The sequence below is a fragment of the Pleuronectes platessa genome, chromosome 4 (genome assembly GCF_947347685.1).
Source record: "Pleuronectes platessa chromosome 4, fPlePla1.1, whole genome shotgun sequence".
Classification (NCBI taxonomy): Eukaryota; Metazoa; Chordata; class Actinopteri; order Pleuronectiformes; family Pleuronectidae; genus Pleuronectes; species Pleuronectes platessa.
The window spans coordinates 23,708,647-23,732,539 of record NC_070629.1 but is presented as its reverse complement, the minus strand read 5'-3'; the positions used below and the strand labels follow the sequence as shown (position 1 = coordinate 23,732,539).

General features: G+C 42.6%; 1 protein-coding gene across 3 annotated transcripts in view; it reads left to right on the top strand.

Moving 5' to 3' along the window:
• Nucleotides 1–23,893, top strand: part of rasgrf2b (Ras protein-specific guanine nucleotide-releasing factor 2b) — a 41,445-nt gene that overhangs the window by 3,515 nt on the left and 14,037 nt on the right. For all 3 annotated transcript variants that reach the window (XM_053420993.1, XM_053420992.1, XM_053420991.1), the window contains exons 2-13: nt 12,579–12,685; nt 13,894–14,041; nt 18,717–18,806; nt 18,934–19,070; nt 19,636–19,752; nt 19,881–19,960; nt 21,229–21,422; nt 21,529–21,638; nt 21,733–21,851; nt 22,671–22,831; nt 22,914–22,980; nt 23,498–23,634. In XM_053420993.1, coding sequence (XP_053276968.1) covers nt 12,579–12,685; nt 13,894–14,041; nt 18,717–18,806; nt 18,934–19,070; nt 19,636–19,752; nt 19,881–19,960; nt 21,229–21,422; nt 21,529–21,638; nt 21,733–21,851; nt 22,671–22,831; nt 22,914–22,980; nt 23,498–23,634 — 1,467 coding nt within the window. The remainder of the gene's footprint in view (nt 1–12,578; nt 12,686–13,893; nt 14,042–18,716; nt 18,807–18,933; nt 19,071–19,635; nt 19,753–19,880; nt 19,961–21,228; nt 21,423–21,528; nt 21,639–21,732; nt 21,852–22,670; nt 22,832–22,913; nt 22,981–23,497; nt 23,635–23,893) is intronic.

Genomic DNA, 23,893 nt, shown 5'->3' with positions numbered 1-23,893 from the left:
CTCTCACTCTCTGTGCCCATCTGTCTCACTCTCTGTGCCCATATGTCTCACTCTCTGTGCCCCTCACTCTCACTCTCTGTGCCCCTCTGTCTCACTCTCTGTGCCCATCTCTCACTCTCTGTGCCCCTCTGTCTCACTCTCTGTGCCCATCTCTCTCACTCTCTGTGCCCCTCTGTCTCACTCTCTGTGCCCATCTCTCTCACTCTCTGTGCCCATCTGTCTCACTCTCTGTGCCCATATGTCTCACTCTCTGTGCCCATCTGTCTCACTCTCTGTGCCCATCTGTCTCACCCTCTGTGCCCATCTGTCTCACTCTCTGTGCCCGTCTGTCTCACTCTCTGTGCCCGTCTGTCTCACCCTCTGTGCCCCTCTGTCTCACTCTCTTTGCCCATATGTCTCACTCTCTGTGCCCCTCACTCTCACTCTCTGTGCCCCTCTGTCTCACTCTCTGTGCCCATCTCTCACTCTCTGTGCCCCTCTGTCTCACTCTCTGTGCCCATCTCTCTCACTCTCTGTGCCCCTCTGTCTCACTCTCTGTGCCCATCTCTCTCACTCTCTGTGCCCATCTGTCTCACTCTCTGTGCCCATATGTCTCACTCTCTGTGCCCATCTGTCTCACTCTCTGTGCCCATCTGTCTCACCCTCTGTGCCCCTCACTCTCACTCTCTGTGCCCACTTGTCTCACTCTCACTCTACAGCTGTGACGTTTAATTAGGGTTATTTCCAATCTGCCCACGGCTGACGCTATATTGATACACAGCCACGCAAACAGGGGAAGCAAACCAAACAACGGTGGCATTTTGTTGGGCTTATGAGGTGTGTGTGTGTGTGTGTGTGTGTGTGTGTGTGTGTGTGTGTGTGTGTGTGTGTGTGTGTGTGTGTGTGTGTGTGTGTGTGTGTGTGTGTGTGTGTGTGTGTGTGTGTGTGTGTGTGTGTGTGTGTGTGTGTGTGTTTGTGTTCATTGATCAAATATCAGTAACAAAGGATTTCAGTCCTGATCCAGGCGTTCTCTGGATAAAGGCCTTCCATCCCTCCATCAGTCGCTCTTCCTCTTCACTGTTTCTCTGCACAGTCAAGTGAGTCTGCCAGCAACCCGCAGTATCACACCCCCACAGTGAACCACAATGCGACCACACAAATAACACACAGCCACCGCTCACTCCCTCTGTCTCACTCTCAGAGAGACACCAGCCCTTCAAATCCTTTTGGAGAGTGTTCACACAGGCCTGATTGGTTTCCACAGCGACTGTGGACGAGCACTAAGTGAACACGTGTGTGTGTAGAAGGCAATAATAATGTCAAATTATCCCTCTGCCCGTCGTCAGGTGTCCGGTGATTATTGATCCCAGGGAGAGTTCATCAGAGGCTATGAACCAGTGGAGACGTTACAAACTGTCTGTTTCCAGAATGCCACTCTAAAGTCAAGATTCAAAGGCCAGGTGTTCCTTACTTGAAAGGCTGTTTGTCATGTTGTAAAGAAAAGAAGCAAAATCAATATCTCAAAGGTTTCATTTTTCTTTTTGCTCAGGCTCCCCACACGTTTAGAATAAAACGTGTTTTTGTCAGCTTCTGGTCAGTTCAGTTCAGCTGGTCCCCTCATTTCCCTAGATTGAGTATTTAACCCAAAAAGCTGACAACAGCGTAAATAGACATTAATTACATCATGATCTGGTGATGAAACTAATGTTCAGTGTGAGGAACAGGCTCGGTACGATGGCTCTGAGGTGCAAAGCACAATTTTCCTAAATGTAAATGAGGAAAGTTCACACTGCACCAAATATATTCATGGATATCAATCCCCTAAATATGCCAGAGTTTTTCATCAAGACCCAATGTTAGATAAAGTCAAACATTCCCATAGTGTGAGCACTGTGGTATACAAGGTTCCCAGTTTAGAAATTGCATGTTCCTCCGGTGTGCTTTTCTTCTGGGACTGGCAACCTGGATTTGAACCAAAACGGGTTCTTCCCTGACTAGAACCACATCCCTCCACTAAGTGTCGTGCTAATCTGTCCCTTGGGTTTTGAGTCATCTTGCTAACAAACAATCAAACAAGTTAAAACAATAACCTTCTCGGAAGAGATACCCATAAGAGTAACTACCTGCTGATTTCTTAATTTTTTTGACAAATTGTGAAGGTTAATAATTTGTGTTCATGTTGTATATGTGTGTTCATTCTGCATCTACATAACTAATAAACTGCTAATATTTACTTCACTATCTGCATCTAAATAACAATTTTCCTGTCCAAAACAAGGTGCATCCAGATCACTGCAGCGAAACCTTTGATTCAGTCTGCGGGTTTAATCAGGGAGGCTGTTCATGCGCAAACATTTTAAAACCAGCCTTTCTTATCCATTGAAGAGGAACCATACAATATGTTCATGATTCCAGAACTAATGGCTCAGCAAGGTCACCCAGGACGCTCTGAGAGGGACGGACAAATTGGCTGTAAAGGGGATCGAACGTGTGACCTCGTCTCCATCCGCGCGTGATGCACACGGCTGTGGTGCAGTGAAAGAGGAAGTTTCATTAGAACCTTGGAGCAGGTTGGTTCAGTGTCGTCTGCTGCGGCTGCACCGGCTCCAATAAACTGTGTTTTTGTTGAGCTGCAGCCGCACAGGGTTCTTTTCAACAGCCTCCCTCCTCATTAGAGTTGATGTGAGAAAATGTAGGGTGACACTTTGGAGTTGAAGTGCCGGTGCTGACGCCCTGATGTGCATTGTGCATGTGTGTGTGTGCGTGTGTGTATGTCTGTGTGTGTGTGTGTACGTGTGTACGTGTGTCTGTGTGTAATTAGTGCTCATTAGAAAACCCCTCTCGCTCTAAATGCTCCTCTCATCACATGTTTTGCTGCTGCTCACGCTGATCGTCTGCATTCAGAAACCAGCTCTTCCCATTGTCCTGCATGGGTCTGATCTGCTCTCCCTCTGCAGCCTGCTTTTGATTTTCCTCTCAAGTTTCCTGCCAAGTGTTCGGGGATGGACCTCATAGTGTTGGACAAAAATTTAAAGCTGGCGTCCGTCTCTTTTATTTTACATTCTGCACTAATCAAAGTGTGGTCTCTGAGGATTATTAAGAAAATACTCCAGATACAACAAATGGAAAAGCTGTGTCCAAAGTTCAAAATCTGGTGAAAACAATGATGGATACTGGGCACATACTGGGCAAAGGAGGAATATCCCAGGGCCCCGGAGCCACAAGTTGGTCTATTTGTTGTTTTTGATACATTGGAGTTTGAAAACGTTGCTTGATGCCTGGAGTTTAAATGATTTGTAAATTAGCAATAAATATGAAGGCATAAATTCCACATTAAGTTGACCTGTATTTGATGTCCGTGTCGGTTGCCCTCAGGCACAGGCAGTGCACATGTACTGTTTGCGTGTGTGGGTAGGGCAGCTGTGGAGAGTTTGTGTTCAGGGCCCACGGTCATGGGTGAACATAGTGAAACATTCAACAGCTCAATGCTGAATGTCGGACTTAAGTTGGTCGCAGACTCCGAGTGAAGGCTAATATTTATACATCTGCTTGATGTGTAAATAAACTGCTTCAATAACCGGTTTTCTATATGAACACCTCAGGTGTGGGGCTTTTCGCAGGGAATCAAGTGATGCAGGTTTGAGTGACATAACAGTGTGTTAGTAATATTTATTTTAAAAAGCCAGTCTTGATTATTCCCCTTCAAATTATGCTCTTTTTTGATAACATAAATCTGCCATCAATTTGCCCCAATTTTTTTTTTTACTGACCTATAAAGTTGGTAAATGATGAATCAACAGTGGAAAGTTGTGGACCTGACAAATAATTCAAATATTTACTGCTGCGAATTTGCTGATTCTTCCTCTGCAGAATAGCAACATGATATGAAAATGTTGCAGCATGTCCATCCGCCTGTCAGGAGAGCTGGGTTCCTGTCAGTCGCCACACTGCCTCAGGTTGATTGGAGCAGAGGAAACCTCTCAACACAGCACATGTGTACGATGAGAGAAACAAAATGTATGTTGCCTTATAAAATGTGTGTGTGTTGTTGACCTATATCTAGAGCAGGGAGGACAGTGGCAAAGGCACAGCAAGTTGTATACAGTGTGTGTATGCGTGATAGCTTTGTGTGCATATGTGTGTTTGTGTGTGGGAGAGGAACTTCTCTGGAGGAAGTGAACAGCATGCAGGGCAACGAGGAAACAGCAGGATGTGGGAAGCTGATCCAGTGATTGTCACGTTAGCTGCCACATCATTAGTTGAATTGAGTGGTTACATAAAGTAAAGCTGCTGCTGCTGTTGCTGCTACTGTCAAATTAATGTTTTGTATTGCTCCAGGAAACCAAAAAAAAGTGGCTTTTGGTTGTCTGAAGTTAGAAAATAAGTCTTTAAGGGAGGGAAACGAACCATTTAAACGGTAGAGAGATGATGAACAATGAAATCTGCCACGCTTATCTACTTATTTCATGTGTTCTTTTTGATCCTGTTGGGTGTTATACTGTATAATTATGATGGCTTTCTTAAGACGAACAAAAAGAAAATGAGATATTTAAAAAAAGCGCACTTATTAACAGAACTTAGTAAATAACCCTGTCAAACAGATGTGTACAGACCCAGGTTCAGTGGTTTTACAGCAGTTATGTGCCAGTCCATTTCCTGGCTGGTTGCAGTGACCTGCTTCTTGTTACCTGTCACATTTACTGTTCAGACGTCAGTTGTGACTCATGACTCTGCAAGAAAGCGAATAATTGTGTTTTCCAAAGTGTATTTAGTCTTTGAACGGACTTTTACAGAAGGCTGATCGAAATGTCTTTCAATTACAAAAAATAACAATAAGCAGTTTAACAGGAGTTAGCCTACTTCTTCAATTATTGTCACCACTTCTCACCAAAAGCTCCACGTGGGGGCCTCATGAATCTTTTGCATCATTTTTATACAACTTTTGTAACTTTTGTCTGAAATATACACATGAGCTATAATGTGTCACATTGATTGACTGTATGACTCGGGGTCCGCAAAGTTAGGCCGACGCAGAAGTGCCTGAAACCTGTATTCACTCAAATGACCAGCAGAGGACCATCGACCAATCACTAGACTTAGCTTCTGAGTCTTCTCTAATACAGATTGACGCTCATGTCATAAATGAGGGTCCCATTTAAAGTAAAGTAGAGATTAAAGCATGGCATAGATACCCTGTGATTGACAGCTACTGTCCAGGGGTATAGGTTGCAGGTGCGGGTGGGTGTGCAGTGTCCTTGAGTCAGGGTCGTCGTCTCCCCCCCCCCCCCCCCCCCCCCCCGATCCCCCAAACATGGTTACTTCTGGTTTCAGACAACCAAGATGGCGCTGGCCAATGCTAAAGCGGCCAATCCCAAACCAATGGGTGACGTCACCATGTGTGGTTACACTGCATCTTCAGTAAGCTGAGTATGGGCTGTGTACAGCCAGTCTTTATGCTATGCTACGCTAACAGGCCGGTGTCTATAGACTTATAATCATTAGACCCATATGCATATAAATCTCATCTACATCTTGCAAGAGCGAGAGTTAGTATTTTCTCAAGAAAGAAGATGGTTTTATTCTTTGTACCACTTTATCTATTAAAGCAAATATTATGGAAGACATCTGGCCACCCATTAAAAGTTAATTCATAATTTATGGCGTTGTCGAAGATGAATGGTTGTGCAGCCTCTGGTACGATAAATAAGATTAATATCGGTGAACGCACAGGGCTTACACAGCAGTCGCAGTTTGTTTCTTTGTTCTTGTCCTCGGAGCTTTTCATGAAGCCGCGCTCTGCACAAAGAGACATTATTGCCCCTGTGGGAGCGCGACAGGAGTTGAGAAATGAGAGGAATAGAAAGAGGAGATCAGGGTTTGATCCAGGAACCTGGTGGGTGTGAAAAGTCACCCCACACCCCTTTTCCCTCCTATTCATCTCCCTAAAGCTTCTTCTCAACAATTACTTTTATTATGTCGATATCGGAAGTAACTCTCGTAATAGGTTATAATGTATTTTGGCTTAATATGGAAATTATAAATTAGCCGTGCACGTTGTCGATTAAAATCTGTTACAAAAATAAAAATGTGTCCGTAAGCCATTCAGAAAAACACTCAAATGTAGCTTTAATTAGTCGTATTTTTAAATTTTCTTTAACACTGAGTGTTGTGGCTATCTTCTGTAGAATGCTTTCATACTCAAATGAAACAATTGAAATTTGTTGTGACTCTGTTTGTTGATGTGCCTGAGACACCGTGTTCCCCCTTGTGATCCGACAACAGGAGGTTTGGTTATCTCTGTTGTGTTAATCTCTCACTACCATTGCATGTGTGTGTGTTTTTTTTTTTAATGGTATCTCACTCTGTGTTTTATTCCGTTGTTTTCAAGAAGACACACGTGGTGCGTATACTCCCACACACACCCACACACGCATGGAGGGAATCCAGTTTATGGATTATATCAGTTCCTCTAACATACACATGAATCCGCTCGACTCTCTGTTGTATTTCTCTGAAATGGTAATTATCACCCTGTGGGACTAGTGGGATCACTGTGAGGAGCCCGATTCGCGGCAGCAGTGCAAAGGTGGAGACACAGCGGCTTCCAGTGAAGGCGAGCTTTTAAAACGGCTATTTAATGATTTTCTTTCACTTCCTTCTTGTAATCAGCACGTATGGATCTCAGGAAAAAGATGAGACGAAAACCTGCTGTTGCTCTGAACGTGGTCAGAGATGAGCTGCAAACACACACGATGAAGCCAGCCTCTGATTGCTTTCCTCCACAGCTCAGAATTATGTTTTACCAAGGAAACGTTTGGTTTCACAAAGTAAGGCCAACCTTTGAGGTTTGACACTGATATTAAAGTACAGTATCTGGTACAAACACAGTTCATCAGATGAAACAAGGCAGTAGCACGATCATGTATCCCTGTGAGCTACCTGCTGCTGTAGCCCCAGTGACTTCTGCATTGGGTTTGTCTTTTAAAAGTTATTATATATACCGGCGTTGATGATAAAAGGAGAAAACAGCTTTAGAAGCCAATGCTGACATTTACTTAATAGGTGTCATTTGTGTTGTGTCACAGAATCGCAAACGTTGTTATCCTACTTTTACTTTAATCACCATCCCTGTGGGTATGTGTGTATGAGCCCATTTACTGTACTACATGTTTTATATTGTTCTACTCAGCTGCTGCTTTCTACTTATTTAAGTGTATATTGAAAATAGCAGACATTTGAAATGGATGGACGATGGATAAAATAAGAGGCATCAGTTTAAATCCTATAGCAAACACAGACACACACACACATGCACATCTCTCTTTTGTTTCTAGGACACTCATTGACATTATACATTCCTTAGCACCATACCTTAACCCTAACCATCAACTAAATGCCTCAACTTAACCTTAACCTAATTCTAAGCCTTAAACCAATTCTTCACCCTCAAACAGTTGATTGAAGAAATGAGGACATAATGTAATGACATAATGTCCTTACTCTGTTGGGTCTTTGCCTGAAGTGGTCCTCACAGAGGTATAAGTACACACACACACACACACACACACACACACACACCGCAAAGGTGTTCCTACTCATGTTGCGTTAAAACCTCCCTTTCTGGGTTGTGTGACTTCATAAACTGTACTTCCTCATGAGGGAAATCAAAAAAATATCAAGTACACATGACTTTTAGTTTAGGTGCCAAAAAAAACTGTGCAGATCCACTGGCAGGACCGGGGGGGGGAGAGGCAGTGAGCCCAGCTTAAATCTGATTGGCCCCTAAAATAGTTTTATTTCAGATAAACGAGTCACTTACTAACATACTAACAATACACCTGACAATTTGTTAAACTTACTTTAACGATGTGCCTGAACAAGGAACACATTGAGTGAGTAAATATATACTGGTTTTCTATTTTTCATTGCTTTCCTATGTATGTTGTATTTATTGCGTTTTTATGTTTCTATGTTAATTGTAAGCACCAATTACCAGAGCAAATTCCTTGTAGGTGTAAACCTACTTGGCAATAAAATACTTCTGATTCTGATTCTGATTCTGACATTACTGTGATGTGTGGCTTTGTTAAAAACTATAGAGATAACAGTGAACAAGTAATGACTCAAATGGGCACTTTACTGAAAGTTGTTGGTCATATAATTCAACCCTCTGGGTAAATCCACTTCATAGCCTCTGATTTAGAAAAATCCTGGATCCACCACTGCAAAAACATACTGGTAAAGTCGATTACAATCTCGCGTAAATGTTGCATTGGATCCTTCAAGGCAGAACTGCAGTACTTCTAGGATGCTGCTGTATAATGGAGTATACAGTCCTTAACCTATATAGAGTGTAGAGAGAGCTGTCTCTTTATTTTCATTCAACCAGCCTTGGGTTAACGTACAGTAAGTGTATACGCAGCCCCAATGGGGATCAAACCTTTAACACGTTCAGTGCACACGCCTCTTTCTACCCACTGACGTGCACAAGATTAAAGCTGTTTAATGCTGCCTTCAAAGCAAGAGTCAAGAAAATATTAAAAAAAGGTCCTAGACTAGATATTGTACAACCAAGTTTGGCCTCTCATCAGTGCAGACACCAACAGAGACAGCAGTGCTGAATCATTAGTGGCAATTCCAGTTTCTAATCATCAGTGAATCCCAACGGTGATAATGCCCTCTCCGTGTTTTAAACATTTACAGATGTTTCTTGATTCTTCAGCAATCGTTTGCCAAATGAATCTATTGCCAACAAGTCCAGTTTCATGTTAGACTCTTTAATCCATAATAGGGGATAAAGGAATATTCAATACAGGGATAGAGTGAACCTGAGGATGTGTGTGTGTGTGTGTGTGTGTGTGTGTGTGTGTGTGTGTGTGTGTGTGTGTGTGTGTGTGTGTGTGTGTGTGTGTGTGTGTGTGTGTGTGTGTGTGTGTGTGTGTGTGTGTGTGTGTGTGTGTGTGTGTGTGTGTGTGTGTTTGTGTGTGTGTGTGTGTGTAGTAGGTATTAATCTCCTAATGTTCGGTCCCTGTTGGACAATATAAAGCCGTCAAAACTTCTCACTTGTCACATCTGTTCTCGCGGCAGGCGGTTTTGAATGACTGACCCGAAATTGTGTCTGGATAATAACATTTGCTGCCCTTCGTTGTGTCTGTGTCTTGCTCTGCGGTGTTAAAATGCACTTTGTGTCACGCTGACAGTCGCACAGTCTCATTTTCTGTAATGGCTGTTTCTCAGGAATAAAAAGAAGGTTTCAGGTGGTAAATCAGTCGTTAGTGACATTAAGAGTGAAAGAGTGGGAAAGAATCCGTCTCTTTGTCTCTTCTACTTCTCCTCTCGGCCTTTATTTGTCTAAATGAAATTTCTTACAGTACAGTGAAGGCCCCGAGGCGTGAAGGGAGAGCGGGCTGGTTGTCCTGAATGGTGCTGGGGAGTTAGGGAACTGTGTGTTTACTGCTCAGAGGGAGTTAGAACTCCTTCCGCGACTAATGAGGACACAGTTGCAGTCTAACCCGGTGCAGTGTATTAAAGCCACGAGGTCCAGCATAATGCAAATTCACCTGTATAGGATGATCTACCATTACACTTTAATGACTGCCTGAGGGTGTATGGGTCACAGCTGCAGCCGATAGTTATAAAATACAGTAGTGGTAGACAAAAACGAATATTGGCTTATGAAAAAGTATTTAAATGTATTTAAACAGACAAACTGGCAACTTTAACAAATGTCAAAGTGGAGAGTAGAACAGGGGATACTCAAGAAGAGTGAAGAACACCCACATTATGTAAAGTATCTTGGGAACAAGAATTCAATTTAAGAAAAATAGTACAGAGTGGTGATGCTGTTTGGTATTAACTGGTGGATTCGTGCATTTGTTTCAGCCAATCACCATTTATGTCAATATGCAGTTTTCATATGTGTCCTTGAGGTCTAAAAACACTGGTGAATGCATTTCATTCCCTTAAATACATTTGTAAAGTGGACCCATGTTTGCTAGATGATGCAAGGACAGTGCAAAACCCCTCTACCAGCTGTCTGTGGCAGGCATGCATGTACATTCTCATGTGCAGGTATGATATGAACAGGGACTCCACAGGGTACCTTTTTAGTACAATTTATCTGAACTTGAAGTTGAAGTACTCTAGTTGACTATTTCTGTTTCATGATTTATAGTTCTGTGTGTAAATGAATGGTGCTCCAGTAGATCGCTGACACCCAGGGAATGGCAGCAGTCGCTACAGTGTGATCTTATGGGGCAACTGCGACAGTCCACGGAAATAGTTTTTTTTCCATTAAAAGCCTCAAATTGTTATTATTTGCTAAGAGTATGCAAACTATTATGTTTCCAGAGCACAATGCAAGATGGCAAGCAGCTAGTTAGCATGGCTAGCATCATTGCCATTGCTTTGTAATGTTGTGTGTGGTCCGTATACAGTTGGTGTAGCTGCAGTGCTTTTCCCCAACAGCACCATGGTGTCCCAGTGACAGGTGTTTTTAGACTGGTGCCTTTTAGCCGGTGCCTCCTCACTTTATTACATTGGGAGGGGGGGGGAGGCCGACGGTTTCCCAGGGAGGGACACGTGCCTGGACTGGTACCAAAACAAACCAGTGAAAACACACACAGAGGGAGTGTGACTTCGTTCTCTGTATCTTCACCTACAAAATATAGTTTTTGGCTGCAGTATTAATATTTACCATCTAGCACATATTCATGTACCTTGCATTGTAAATTCAACAAAGTCGTTTGTAACAATGCTGTTTTTAAACATTGTGTTAAAGCTGATTTTTAATCAATAAGTAAGCGATACGATTACACCACTCATGTATTTAATTTAATTTAAAAGCTGTAGAAGGCAGATAATTGTCTTACATGTAAGGCGATTGGTAAAATTCGATAAACGTCACCACTCTATCTTTGTTTAGATACTTTAGGCTCAGATTATCCATTTACAGCTCTGAAATCTGCATTTGCAAACATTTTTGGTTTCCCACTGAAGGGTTCCTCCTCCTCCTTGTGTCTAAAGTGGCAAAAGGATGGATCAATAAAAGCATTAAATGAATAGAGGCAGCACTGAAAAGCAGAAAATGGAAGTGCAGCAGAAGCGTCAGATATTGGGTTGCCATGGAAATGATTTCTTGTTATGTAGTGGCACAATTTATAAATGTACTCGGTTAAGAAATATTATGCAACGAGTCCTTTCTCTTTCTCTCTGTCTTCTCGTTCTAGCCTTCTCTCTCCCTCCCTGTCAAACACTGTTAGAGCACAGATTATTGTTGATGTTATAAAATCCAGCCAGCCAGTGAATCGAAACGAAAGATACATACAAAGCAGTGTGTGTGTGTGCATGTGAATGTGCGTGTTTACACATTTTTGTTAATGTTTCTGGCATTAAAAGTGATCTTTTCACAACCCATAGTCGTTATTGGGACCAACGATGACAACAATTCTGATGTCCTGGTGAAGGCTGTGAATTGAATGTTGAAGTCTGGCTTTGGCTGTTCGATATAAGTCAGTGTCCTACCAAGGATCTCTGTGCAAATATTGTGTGTGTCTGTTCCTGTAACCTCGGTGACTCTATCTCAGACCCATCCCCTGTGCACCGGGGCCGAAGCCCGTCCATCCTCCTGCAGGGTAATCGTCCCTCTCCGGGACTCGGTTTGGTTCACTGAATCCTTACTGAGAGAGACACAAAGGGATGAAGGGATGTGGAGATGGTGGAGGAGGAGGAGGAGGTGGAGTGGCTTCCAACAACAAGAGGAGTGAGGATGCTGGTGGAGCTGCATGGGCAGAGGAGGCGGAGTGGGATGATAGGTGAAGTGCAAAGAGAGAGGGAGGAGGAAAGAGGTGGTTGGATGAAGAGAAAAGAAGAGAGGAGGAGAGGGAAAGGCCATGCAGAGCTCAGTCTTCTTGGTTTTCCCCGACTAAGAATAGCAGCTCTTCTGGTAACCCAGTGCCCCAGGACATGACCATCTGAATAAAAGCCTCTATCACTTGATACAATGTCTGGTGTGTGTGTGTGTGTGCTTGTGTTTGTTGTGCATGTCTGTGTGTGAGACGGGGGAAGTATTTTAAAAGGCAGATACTTGGGGAAACTCATCAGAATAATAAGAGAGACAGACGGGAAACGAGAGGGAGACAGAGCGAGCCGGCTAATTGATGGTGATGACAATAGGCTGGTGGAGAAGGGAGGCCCGGGCGAGATGTGATGTTTTATCTCTGCGAGCAAATAACTCTGTCATGTGTGTCGAGCCGCCCACCCACCCGCCCACCTCCCCTCCCTCCTCCTCCGCCTTGTCCTCCTCTGTGTCTGCGGGCTCTGCTTGGTTCATGTAAGGGCTGCGGACCTTCTATTTTACACGGAACGAATCTGGGCAAGAAAAGAGTGTGAAGAAGAGGATGTGCCTGAAAGTAATGTTTCCATATGTCTGCACCATATGCCTGATCAGCTTTGGCTAGCATCTCCAAACGAGCAGCCAAAACATCTCGTGCTGCACAAGCGAGACCGCTGACTCGACTGAAAACAATTCGGTCCCAGGGTCACAAATATGAACAGCTTTTTTTTTACTTTTCTCCCCTTGTGGTTTTCTCTCTCTTCAGCACTACTTCCTCATCGTGTTTGGCCACGATGGACAGAAACCTCTGGAGCTGCGGACAGATGAGGAGTGTGAGTGTGATGAATGGGTGGAGGCCATCCAGCAGGCCAGGTACACACACTGGATTATTTAAAGGGTATTTCCCATAGGTTTAATAAGGCTTTTCTCCCTTTTCAAGGAAATGTTGCATCACATCATATTGCGTACCTTAGTTTTACTGTTTATAACCCTGGATGATGATCCTCCACTTCCTCCCACAATCCAGAAGTAATGAAGCATAAATATTCCAGATAAATGAACGGTTGGACGAACGTCACAGTGATGAGAACTACTTAAAATGACAGAAATGTATATATACATTTGAAATGTAATTTAACCTTAAGTTTGGTCCATGTGCCACCACTAACATGGAGGAGGCAGTATTTATGACCTATACTGCAGCCAGCCACCAGGGGGCGAAAGAGGGCTTAACTTTTTAGGAGTTGTCAAGTTGTCCATCTTTATATAGAGTCTATGGACATAATAATACCACTAGCATTAGCATTAATGATGTTTTTGCATGCTTTGGGACGTTAAATATAAATTATTTGTAATTTACTGTGAAGCTCGATGTTTTACAAAGAATATCCAAAGACTCGATATCTTTTGTTTCTTGACTTTCAGTTCATTTCAGTGTTGAAAACTGCTTTATATACAAAGTAAAATGTGACTTTATGACCGAATGCATCTGGAATCTAGTTGCAAATTGGACTTTTGAAAGCTGTTGCTTGCTGGTTATAAACTCTCACTGTGGAAAAATCAAACCCTGAGGATAAATATCCTCAGCTTTTAAAAATATCTGAAACAGATAAAGTACATGTGGGTATTGATTATATTTCAAAGTAGGGGCTTTACAACCTTGTGTTAATTTCCCCTTAGATTCATGCTAGGTATTCAGTAATTATTCATGTTCTGAGCCACTTAATAACTCCACAGTATATTGTGTTACTTGTGATGTGTGGCATTAAGCTGAGCCAAGCGAGTCAAGTCTGAATCATCCTCTAGCTGCAGTCATAAAAGGAAATGATGGAATCCACCTGAACTCATTATGGTTAAGAATATATAGGAGACACATGTTGAAAGGGAGGATAAGAATACATAAGCATAAATTACAAGCATATATATGATTTATTCAGCAGCATCCATTGACTTTCTGCACACAGTGGGGGACAGGAATGTATCAAACCAATGTTTTGTGCAGCCTATGATTAAGAAGTGTGTTTTATGTGTCTACCCAACCCGTCCATGCTGAGGTATTTGTGCAAAACTTTATTTTGCAGCTACTCTGACATCATCATCGAACGAGAGGTGCTGATGCAGAAATACATCCACCTCGTGCAGATAGTGGAGACGGAGAAGGTGGCGGCCAATCAGCTGCGCACCCAGCTGGAGGATCAGGACACCGAGATCGAGAGGCTCAAATCAGAGGTCCAGCACATACACACACACACACACACACACACACACACACACACACACACACACACACCAAGGTTTATCAAAACTAATTTCCTCAGAGTTACCACAGGCATTTCTAAATCAAGCAGGATTTCCAGATATTAAGGATTACAGCTTTAAGGGATGTGAAGAAGACTACAGACCTCCTCCCCTCACCCACACTGTAACAGCAGGAGGTGGAGGAAGAGGGGGTAATTCATGTATTAAAGTATGATTAGCGTTTTTATATCATATTTATGATATATACATATTTATTTATTTAATTGGATTGATAAAGTCCATTTATTGGACCCTGACCCTCGTCTAAACCTTCCGGACATTTTCATGTTGTTTGGTCTGATCTGGAGAATTTCTTGCTCCATTGTTCATATGTGAAAGGAAAATTATGGATAATGTTCAAACCCAGTTGTCCGGTTATTGTCCAGGGTTCATGTTTAAAAACTGCTAATGTCTGATAGTCAGTCAGTTACTCCCTCACTCCCTCACTCACTCACAGGCCCACACAGCTCTGAGACAACTCTCCTGTTATGAATCAAATGAACAGTGACCTAAGAAGAAACACATGTATAAACCTATATATACCCATAACAGCCCAATGGCTGTGCATTGTGCGTGTGCGCTGCCTTGTTGTATTTATGGCAGTGGAGGAGCGGGGGGGGGGTGGATGGTTTTCCGTCCCCTCTGAGCGTAGGAGGAGAAGCCCACCACTCAATAGAGACAGCCCATCAGCTCCCTTACAGACGGCTGCCAAACCATTAGAGCAGGCAACACGCCTCTGTTCTGCCACCAGGGCGCAGTTAATCAGGGATTCATGTTCAGAGACAAAACAGAACTGATTTCCACAACACTGTTTCTCAGAAGTAATTACAATCCTCTGCGTGACAGCAGGTAATTACTGGTTTGTGTTAATTTGATCAATAGCTGGAATCTTTCATGAAGTTACCGATAAGTGAGTTCACATCACTTTAGATCCTGACATCACTGTCAACCTGTTGAGAAAACTTTGAATTGATGATTCACGACCGTTGTTTATTGTCTTTCACTTATTCTGTTTTAATGATGCGCTGCTACAATAATATCATTTGATTTCCAAGCGTATAAAATAAGCGGAACTAATGGGACGAAGCTATTGCATCAAAACCTGCCTTATTTTTATGATTTTGGATTTATTTGCCTTATAATGCAGTGCAGTGTTAGCCTGACGTGGTCATACTCACAATTCTAGTCAGAATGTGAGTCTGATACCGCTCCATTGGGCTGTGATTATGGGGCGTGTTTCATGCCTCTTGTCTCAAGTGGATAGACCTACAACCAATCAGAGCAACGCAGTATGTGACGTATGTTAAGCGACGAATTGTGAGTTATTATCGCGCCAAGAAACACACTGAAAAATTATTTTAAACGATATTGATGACAGATTTTATATGATATAAATGATCAAATATGCATCCCATACTTTGAATTCCCCTTCTGTTTTCCTGGAGTTTTAATTTTACCAATGACATTATTAAATGTCCCCCTCTGCCCATCCACTACAGCCACACAAGCAGTGATAAAGATAAAAAGAGAGAGAGGGGGGGCTACGTATTCTCCACATAGGCTTGAGTGGAGAATACGTAATTTACCCTCGACACCCGACATTTAACGGAGCAAACAGCGGAGAAGTTCTTCAACATGGATGACATTAAATTAATCATTGAAGTGGAGAAGTACAATGAGTTGTATGATCCTCGGAACATGTTGTATAAAGACAACACCAAAAAAGACAAATGTTGGGACGCTGTTGCTTAATGTTGGAGCAACAAGTAAGTATATGCTTGAATACAACTGGATCAACGGGTGATATTATTAGCGCTGCCCGGCGCTTCAGTGTCCGGTGTGACGGCCAAGCGCCGGCGCGATAGGGATTAGCGTCGCCTCCACGTTCTGTGTTCCTCTTTCAAAATGAATGCGCTGTCGATGTCTTCTAAAACAGACTCAATGGCAGCAGCATCTACACATCTCAGCTCTGCAGCGGCAGGCATGTTTGTTGAAAACGAATTCAACCCAAGCGCACTTTGATGACGTGGTTGATTACGTTACTGTTGATCATCTGTCCATCATCGTATAAAGCCCGCCCTGACAATCTGATTGGCCCGAACAGTTTCTGTTCGGAGCGACTCCAGACCGAACTTCCCGACCTCAAATGTTGTGGGCGGGGCTAAGTTCGTCTGGCATCCAGGCTAGTGCAGTATATCAATTTTAGAAAATGAATCTAATTTGTGTCACGACACTGATTTTGCTGTGTTGTAACGTGAATATTGGCAAAGCTTAATTTTCTGACTCTGTGATCTCTGAATAATTATCTAATTATCTCCTGAAATGAAAACAAAGAGGTTTAATGCAAATTCTACAGCTTCATTGCTCAGTAATAAAAAAAAATACTATTCTCTCTCCCACTTTTGCACGTTTATCTGACCCAGCAGAAACACTCACTACAAAAGCATTTTACTGTCAGATTTAGGGCCACTTAAAAAATCTGAGAGCTCAGTAAATCAAGTCGTAATGTCTTTAGGAAAAAGTCATTATTTTAGGCGATAATAATCAAATGATATCATGAGATCAGCCTGTCGCCTGCGCTCAAACGTGTAATGTGGAGCGTCTCGATAAGTTATACTTTATTATAGGTTTCACAAATGACTAAATCTTTCGGCTCATAAACACAACATTATCATAAGTATCAGGACTTTGAAAGATTGTGTAAGAAAGGAGGAGGAAATGTTTTATCGCGGTCGACACTTTAGTTTTTGTTGAAACTGTGAGATTTGTTATTGAGATTTCTAAACGACATTATAGAAATCTAGAAAACTGCATTCAGAATTTATGGACTCACAAAATAACACAAAACTTAACATTGTTTTTTAAACTGTAAGTGCTAATTGGGGGTTGTTGTTGTTCCTCTGCATATTCTTCATCACGTGCCGGAGAGATGGGCAGAGGGCAACGCAGAGTTCGCTGTTTGATTGCAATGTAATTCTGCTCGGCTCAGCTCTTGGCCCCAGGGGACGCCATTCACCCGACCTGCTTTTAAGATCTCCATAATCAACACCCCCACTGTCATTTCAAATTCTGTATCGAATGTTTTTTTGCTTAAATACACTATATTTCTGTCTTTGGGAGGAATGTTGCAGGGATTAGCTGGTTTTGCTGATTTTAGTTGTAATTCTCCTTCAGAGCAACAAGTGTGGCAGAATCTTCTGGATGCTAAACGCTGCCATCGCCTCTCATTGGCCAGCTTTATAATGAAAATGCTTACGAATGACATTTTACATTAGGAAACATCTGCCGGTGTAATGGTGCTGCTCATAAAAAAAGGATTAGACTTTGTGGGGCCGCTGATCCGTCTCATTAAAACACTCTCTCGTTTGTTTGTTTGTGTATCGCTCTGTGTTTATGAATATTTAAAACAACTAGCCCCTGTTACTGTCAACACTTGGCAGACTGGTCCCTCTCTGCTGCCACTCATGATGATGGCGCTAGTGAAGGAGAAAATAAGGGATGAAAACATTTGGCTTGTTTTTTTCCCTCATTGTGTGAAAAGCTGGTGCTGTCAACAGGCATAAGGTTAAAGTAATACAGAGCAGAGCCAGACTTTAACGCTGCTGAGGTTATTTCTGCACAGAGGAAAACGCTGCCAAGTAAAACCTCTCACCAGCTACGTTTGAAATTCATCACAGCTTCTTAAAGAGAAACAGTGTTTTGTATTATTAGCTTCATAATGTGGAAATAGATATTCCATTATTTTACACTATTTTGAGGTCCATTCTATGATGCAGGTGCTGCAGGTGGTTTGTTGGCCTCCAGGCCGGCGACAGCCAGTCGGAGTCATTATGTTTTCATTCCTGTGAACGCAATATTTTTTATACTTTCACATTTGGCACAAACATTTACTTATGTCAAGGATTAACTCACTTTCGCAGCCAAAGGTCACAGGTCACGGCGGCCTCACAAAGAATGTCTATGTTTTTCTTGAACATGATCTGACCTCTGTGACCTCACTGTGATATCTCCGGACAGCTCGAGTGAATTTTTCTCTTGAACATTGAATTCATTATGTTAGCCAAAGGTCAAGGTCACAGCGTTTTTCTTGATATCTTAAGATCGGCTTGAGGGAAACTCTTCAATTTGGTGCAAATGTTCAATTGGACTCAAAAATGAGAAACTGAGTAAATTCTGGTTGACCTTAAATGAGTTTTTGAAAAAAAGTGTGGAGAAATATGTACACAAAACTGCCCTGGTAGGCGGAGGCATACAACCGTAGTGCGGTCATTTCTTATACGCAGCAAGCAAATGTGTCTCAAGGTAAATCTGACTCTGCTCTCTGAGGACACTTGTTTTAAAAGTGTTCCCATACATTTAAATAGAATAGAAATAGAACGTATTAAGCAGCGGGTTACAGTTTTTCTTTTTCGACAGGTGATCAGGCTTGTATTGACCCTAATTGGCTCTTCATCAATAACTGATAGCAGCTTCTCCTTCTCTGCCATTTCTGTTTCTAAATGAAGACGCCAGATTGTCAAAGATTAGAATGTCTAAGATTGTTTAGTGTGATTTTGTTCCCGCATTTGGCTCAGATTCTTTGTTTGTTTGAATTCCTCTTCAAAAGATTGTAGCTCTGAACAAAACCAAGGAGCGAATGCGGCCTTACCACATCCAACATGAAAACGAAGACCCGGACATCAAAAAGATCAAGAAGGTACATCAATCATTTTCTACACCTTCAGCCCAAGAGAGAATCTAGGTTTCATGTATTTGCATTTTGTTTTCAGTAGCATTTTGCTGGGCCATGTTTGTTCCATGCTTCCTTATCCGTATCTCCGCAGGTGCAAAGCTTCATGCGGGGCTGGCTCTGTCGGAGGAAGTGGAAGATCATCGTTCAGGATTACATCTGCTCCCCTCACGCCGAGAGCATGAGGAAGAGGAACCAGATCGTCTTCAACATGGTGGAGGCAGAGACAGAGTAAGTTACCAGCCACCAAAGAAAGGTTGTCTCTCTCAACACAACGAGCCGACCGACCTGTGCATGTTGCATGAGACCAGTCCAGATAATTCTGGGAACCATATTGTACTATTAAAATATTGGATTTTCAGGATTTTTGCATGATTGTAATGAAGTTACTGAATTTGTCAGGTCTTTGATTTCATAAGTAGCAAGAAGAGACGTTAATTTCCCGTATTTCACCGTTAAAAGTTTTATGATTAAATTAAATGTGTAAATACAATAAGTATAAGTGTTAATATCCATTAATCTCTATTATACAACTGTACAATTACATTTTAAGTATGTTATATTATATGTACAATATTATAGGAGCATTACCTAATTATTAAATATTTACATTGACGTTGTGGAACATTATTTCCCATGTGTTTAGGAGTTCAGATTTTCTGCAATGTTGCACACATTTTCCAGGTGATATCCAGTTGACACAGATGTGTGTTTCTCTCTCTCTCTCTCTCTTTGTGTGTGTGCGTGTGTGTGTGTGTGTGTGTGTGTGTGTGTGTGTGTGTGGGTGTGATGACAGGTACGTCCACCAACTCTACATCCTGGTCAACTTTTTCCTAAGACCTCTGAGGATGGCTGCCAGCTCCAAGAAACCTCCCATCTGCCACGATGATGTCAGCAGCATCTTCCTCAACAGGTGTGTTCTGTATATTTGTATAAACATGTCGGTCTTTGCTTTATTCTGGATCACAGAGTTTATTATGCCTAAAGAAAAAACATTAAAGAATATTTTGTCAATTTGTTTCTACATTTGTTTGTGTTCAGTGAGACCATCATGTTCCTACATGAGATTTTCCATCAAGGCTTAAAGGCGAGGATAGCAAACTGGCCGACTCTGGTGCTGGGTAAGCTGTTACTTGACTTCACACAGTACACAAACACACAAACACACACAATACACACTGTTTGCTGTGCATCCACTCAGTGACATCAAGGTCAGGTTTTCAGTGGTCCTCCACATCCAGTTTGTCTCATTCAAATGTCAGCCTTGAGAAACACACACACACACACAAACATACACACACATTTTCCTATCTCTGTCTGCAACACACACATTTATTGTCTTGGGGAACAATGACTGCCCCGACCAGAAGGCATCCCATGATTCTTCCTCCGAAAACAGAATCGCCTTCGACAGATAAGCATCACCTAGGAGACAGACCGCTGAAAGACGTCACAGCAAATCACATGTGACCGATTCCTAAAGAAACTGCTCCACTGATTAAACACAGCGTCCTTATCTGACTCCGCGCCTCGGGCCCATGCTTAACGCTGACTTTTGACCAACAGCATGATTTTGATCTTTCCATCCTTTCGCGATCTAATCATTCGGTTCTCTGCAGTAAATAAGAAAATAACATCAGCTACATTGGATGCTGTTTCACTAGGTCACATAAATGTTCAAATTAGGTTTTGAACCTGCTCAGGATTTATTTCTCCCAGTGATTCGTGTTTGACGTCACAAACGCTCCAAACACAAATTATTATTTACTATATATTCTACTTTATTAATATCCATAAAACTTAGCAACAGTACTGATACATGACAATACCTTCCTATACACCTTTTTTACATATTTCCAATTTGCCCTTTGTTCAGATAGTCTCACAAATCTGGATTTGTAGTCATAAGCACCATTACATGAAATTTTGGGTGATTTTTTAGATTGAAGTTTTTCTTACTTAGCTGGAACATAAGCTGGTTGTATAATGGTTACCAGCTTGGTTATGGGTTGATGATTTTTTTTAAATATTCCTGCTCAATTATAATCACAAAATGGCTAAAACTGTATCAATAGATGATTCCCCAGTTTGGCAGGTCGGTGGTTCCAAGGATCTTGGAGAACTGGCTACAGTGGTTCTGTGGATTCTGTCCATCTCTGTATCTTCCACCTCGTCACGTGACGGACTCCATGATGTGGAGATCTGGGATCTGCCATCTGTCTCTGAAGACAGTGCTTTACGGCTCTGGTTGTGTGTTTAGGGTCATTGTCATGCTGCAGAATGAGTTTGTGGACGTCTCCCTGATGGATAAGAATCTAAAGTGCCTCAGATGTTTACACAGTCCTGTGTGTGTGTGTGTGTGTGTGTGTGTGTGTGTGTTTGTCTCCAGCCGACCTATTCGACATCCTGCTGCCCATGCTGAACATCTACCAGGAGTTCGTGAGGAACCATCAGTACAGCCTGCAGGTTCTGGCCAACTGTAAGCAGAACAGAGACTTCGACAAGCTGCTGAAACAGTACGAGTCCAACGCCGCCTGTGAGGGAAGGATGCTTGAGACCTTCCTCACATATCCCATGTTCCAGGTAGAACTTGGGCACCAACAAACATTGGTTTTCTCAAAGGAAACTAATGCAAATGTCTTTTAATAAAGTTAGCATTTATTGTGGTATTGCTCTTCCCACCTGTCAGATTCCCCGCTACATCATCACCCTGCATGAGCTGCTGGCGCACACACCTCATGAGCACGTGGAGCGAAAGAGTCTTGAATTCGCCAAGTCCAAGTTAGAGGAACTGTCCAGGTGTGTATCTGGTTTTCAGAATAATCCACTTCCCTGATACATCTTTGTGTTGAAATCAGATCTAATTAGTGTGTGTGTTTGTGTGTGTTTCCAGAGTGATGCATGACGAGGTGAGCGACACAGAGAACATCAGGAAGAACCTGGCCATAGAGAGGATGATAGTGGAGGGCTGTGACATCCTGCTGGACACCAGCCAGACCTTCGTCCGGCAGGGTGAGCCTCCGTCAGCTCACAGCAAATCTCTGGAGGTTCACTCTAACATTCATCTTGTAATCTGAGAACTGAGACTTCGATGGAGCTCAGATTTACATTAGCTGCTGTAATGGTTTTACGAGAGGGTTTTACTGTCTGTCATCTTGCATCTTCAAAATCTGGCTCTACAAATGGGTTTGGCTGTTTAAGGAGAACTATCTGACAAGTTTAAGATCAACTTGGATAATTCTTATATATAATTGAAAAGATGCATCTATTAAAGTCTTAATAGATTTGTATCAAATACCAAACAAGGCGTTGCAACAGATTTTTCTGGATTCACTGCACAAGCTGTATTCCGTTTGCTTCTACTGACCTGAAGCAACAAGTGGCTAGAGACTCAAATAAACTCTGAACTAATAAAATAAAGAAATGCACAAGATTCATATCTGCCCTGACAAGATATATTCCTATTACTACACTAAGGAGAAACAGATTCAGATCAATGCAATATTTCACATTATGCATTATTGATTATTATTGAGTGAAACGTCAAGTTACCCTTCGACTACGCAGGAAAAAGAGGATTGTGATGTTCCAGATTTGACACCAGCTTTAAAAGTGCTTCAACTGAGCCTGCATCAATGCATCAATGCATCAATCTGCCAGTTTTAAGGACCTAAAATAGGCAGATGCATGTGTGCAGGGCTCCAGAAGTATTTTCATATTTTTTTAACATTTTCCTGTTGCGGTCGCTGCAAACAACGTTGTAAACCCGACCTCAGCTTAGTGTCGGCTTAATGAAGTGTAAGGTAATCCTGTGCCCCTCCTGCTCTCCAGGCTCCCTGATCCAGCTGCCGTCGGTGGAGCGAGGCAAGTTGAGTAAGGTCCGTTTGGGTTCCCTCTCCCTGAAGAAGGAAGGGGAGAGGCAGTGTTTCCTCTTTACCAAACACTTCCTGGTCTGCACACGAAGCTCTGGGGGGAAACTGCACCTTCTCAAGGTGAGAAAAGCTTCAGCACTTTAAATCTCAACTTTCGTCTCAAATTTCAATAAAACGCATGTTCTCTCTTTTCTTTTTGCAGCAAGGAGGAGTGCTGTCCCTCATCGACTGCACGCTCATAGAGGAAACAGACACCAGTGATGAGGAGTGTAAGTTTACTACAGCTACAGTATGAAGCAGTGCGTTCACAATGGTTGACACACAGGCAGCTCTTATTGGCTCATGTAGGCTCCTCACCGCTCAAGGGGGTTAATTAGGTGTCAAACAATAAGTGTCCGGAAATTACCTCCATTTAAATATCAGATGCTCACCCCTTTAAATGTCAGGTTTTGATCTTTTAACATCAAGGATCCATTATTTCTTTCTCAGAGGATTCATTTTGCAAATAGTGAGATTGATGAAACACTTACACACGCGCACACACACACACTAACACACACACACAAGAAAAACACATGCATATGCACACATGCCTTTAACACACACCTTTACACTTAAGCCTCAGGGGTGCAGAGAATGGAGATAGCAGATCTGCTTAATTAACCCTGAGTGTATGTGTGTGTGTGTGTGTGTGTGTGTGTGTGTGTGTGTGTGTGTGTGTTACTGTTATCATCACAAGGTTTTCTGTTGCACTGTAAAAAATCTCCTTCCTCCTCTATGAAACAGCTAAAGCGGGCGGTCAGGTGTTTGGTCAGCTGGACTTTAAGCTCGTAGTGGAGCCATCAGATTCTGCTTCATTCACCGTGGTGTTACTGGCGCCATCGCGTCAGGAGAAGGCGGCGTGGACCAGCGATATCAGCCAGGTAACACACGCCGGGAGTCAAACCAACGCACACCCAGACCAACACAGACTAACAAGGAACCTGCAAATAGCTAAAGCACGTCTCCTCTGGGCATTGAGGAGGCTTAGTGATAAGTAAACACAGACACAGGTGCAGCTCTCCAGGGGCGGGTTCAGCTCACCACCTCACTTCTTCACAAACAGAGTGGCATCATACAAGCATGTCACACTGGATTCATTCTCATCGGACAGAAAAGATGCTCTGACAGCTCACACACTTA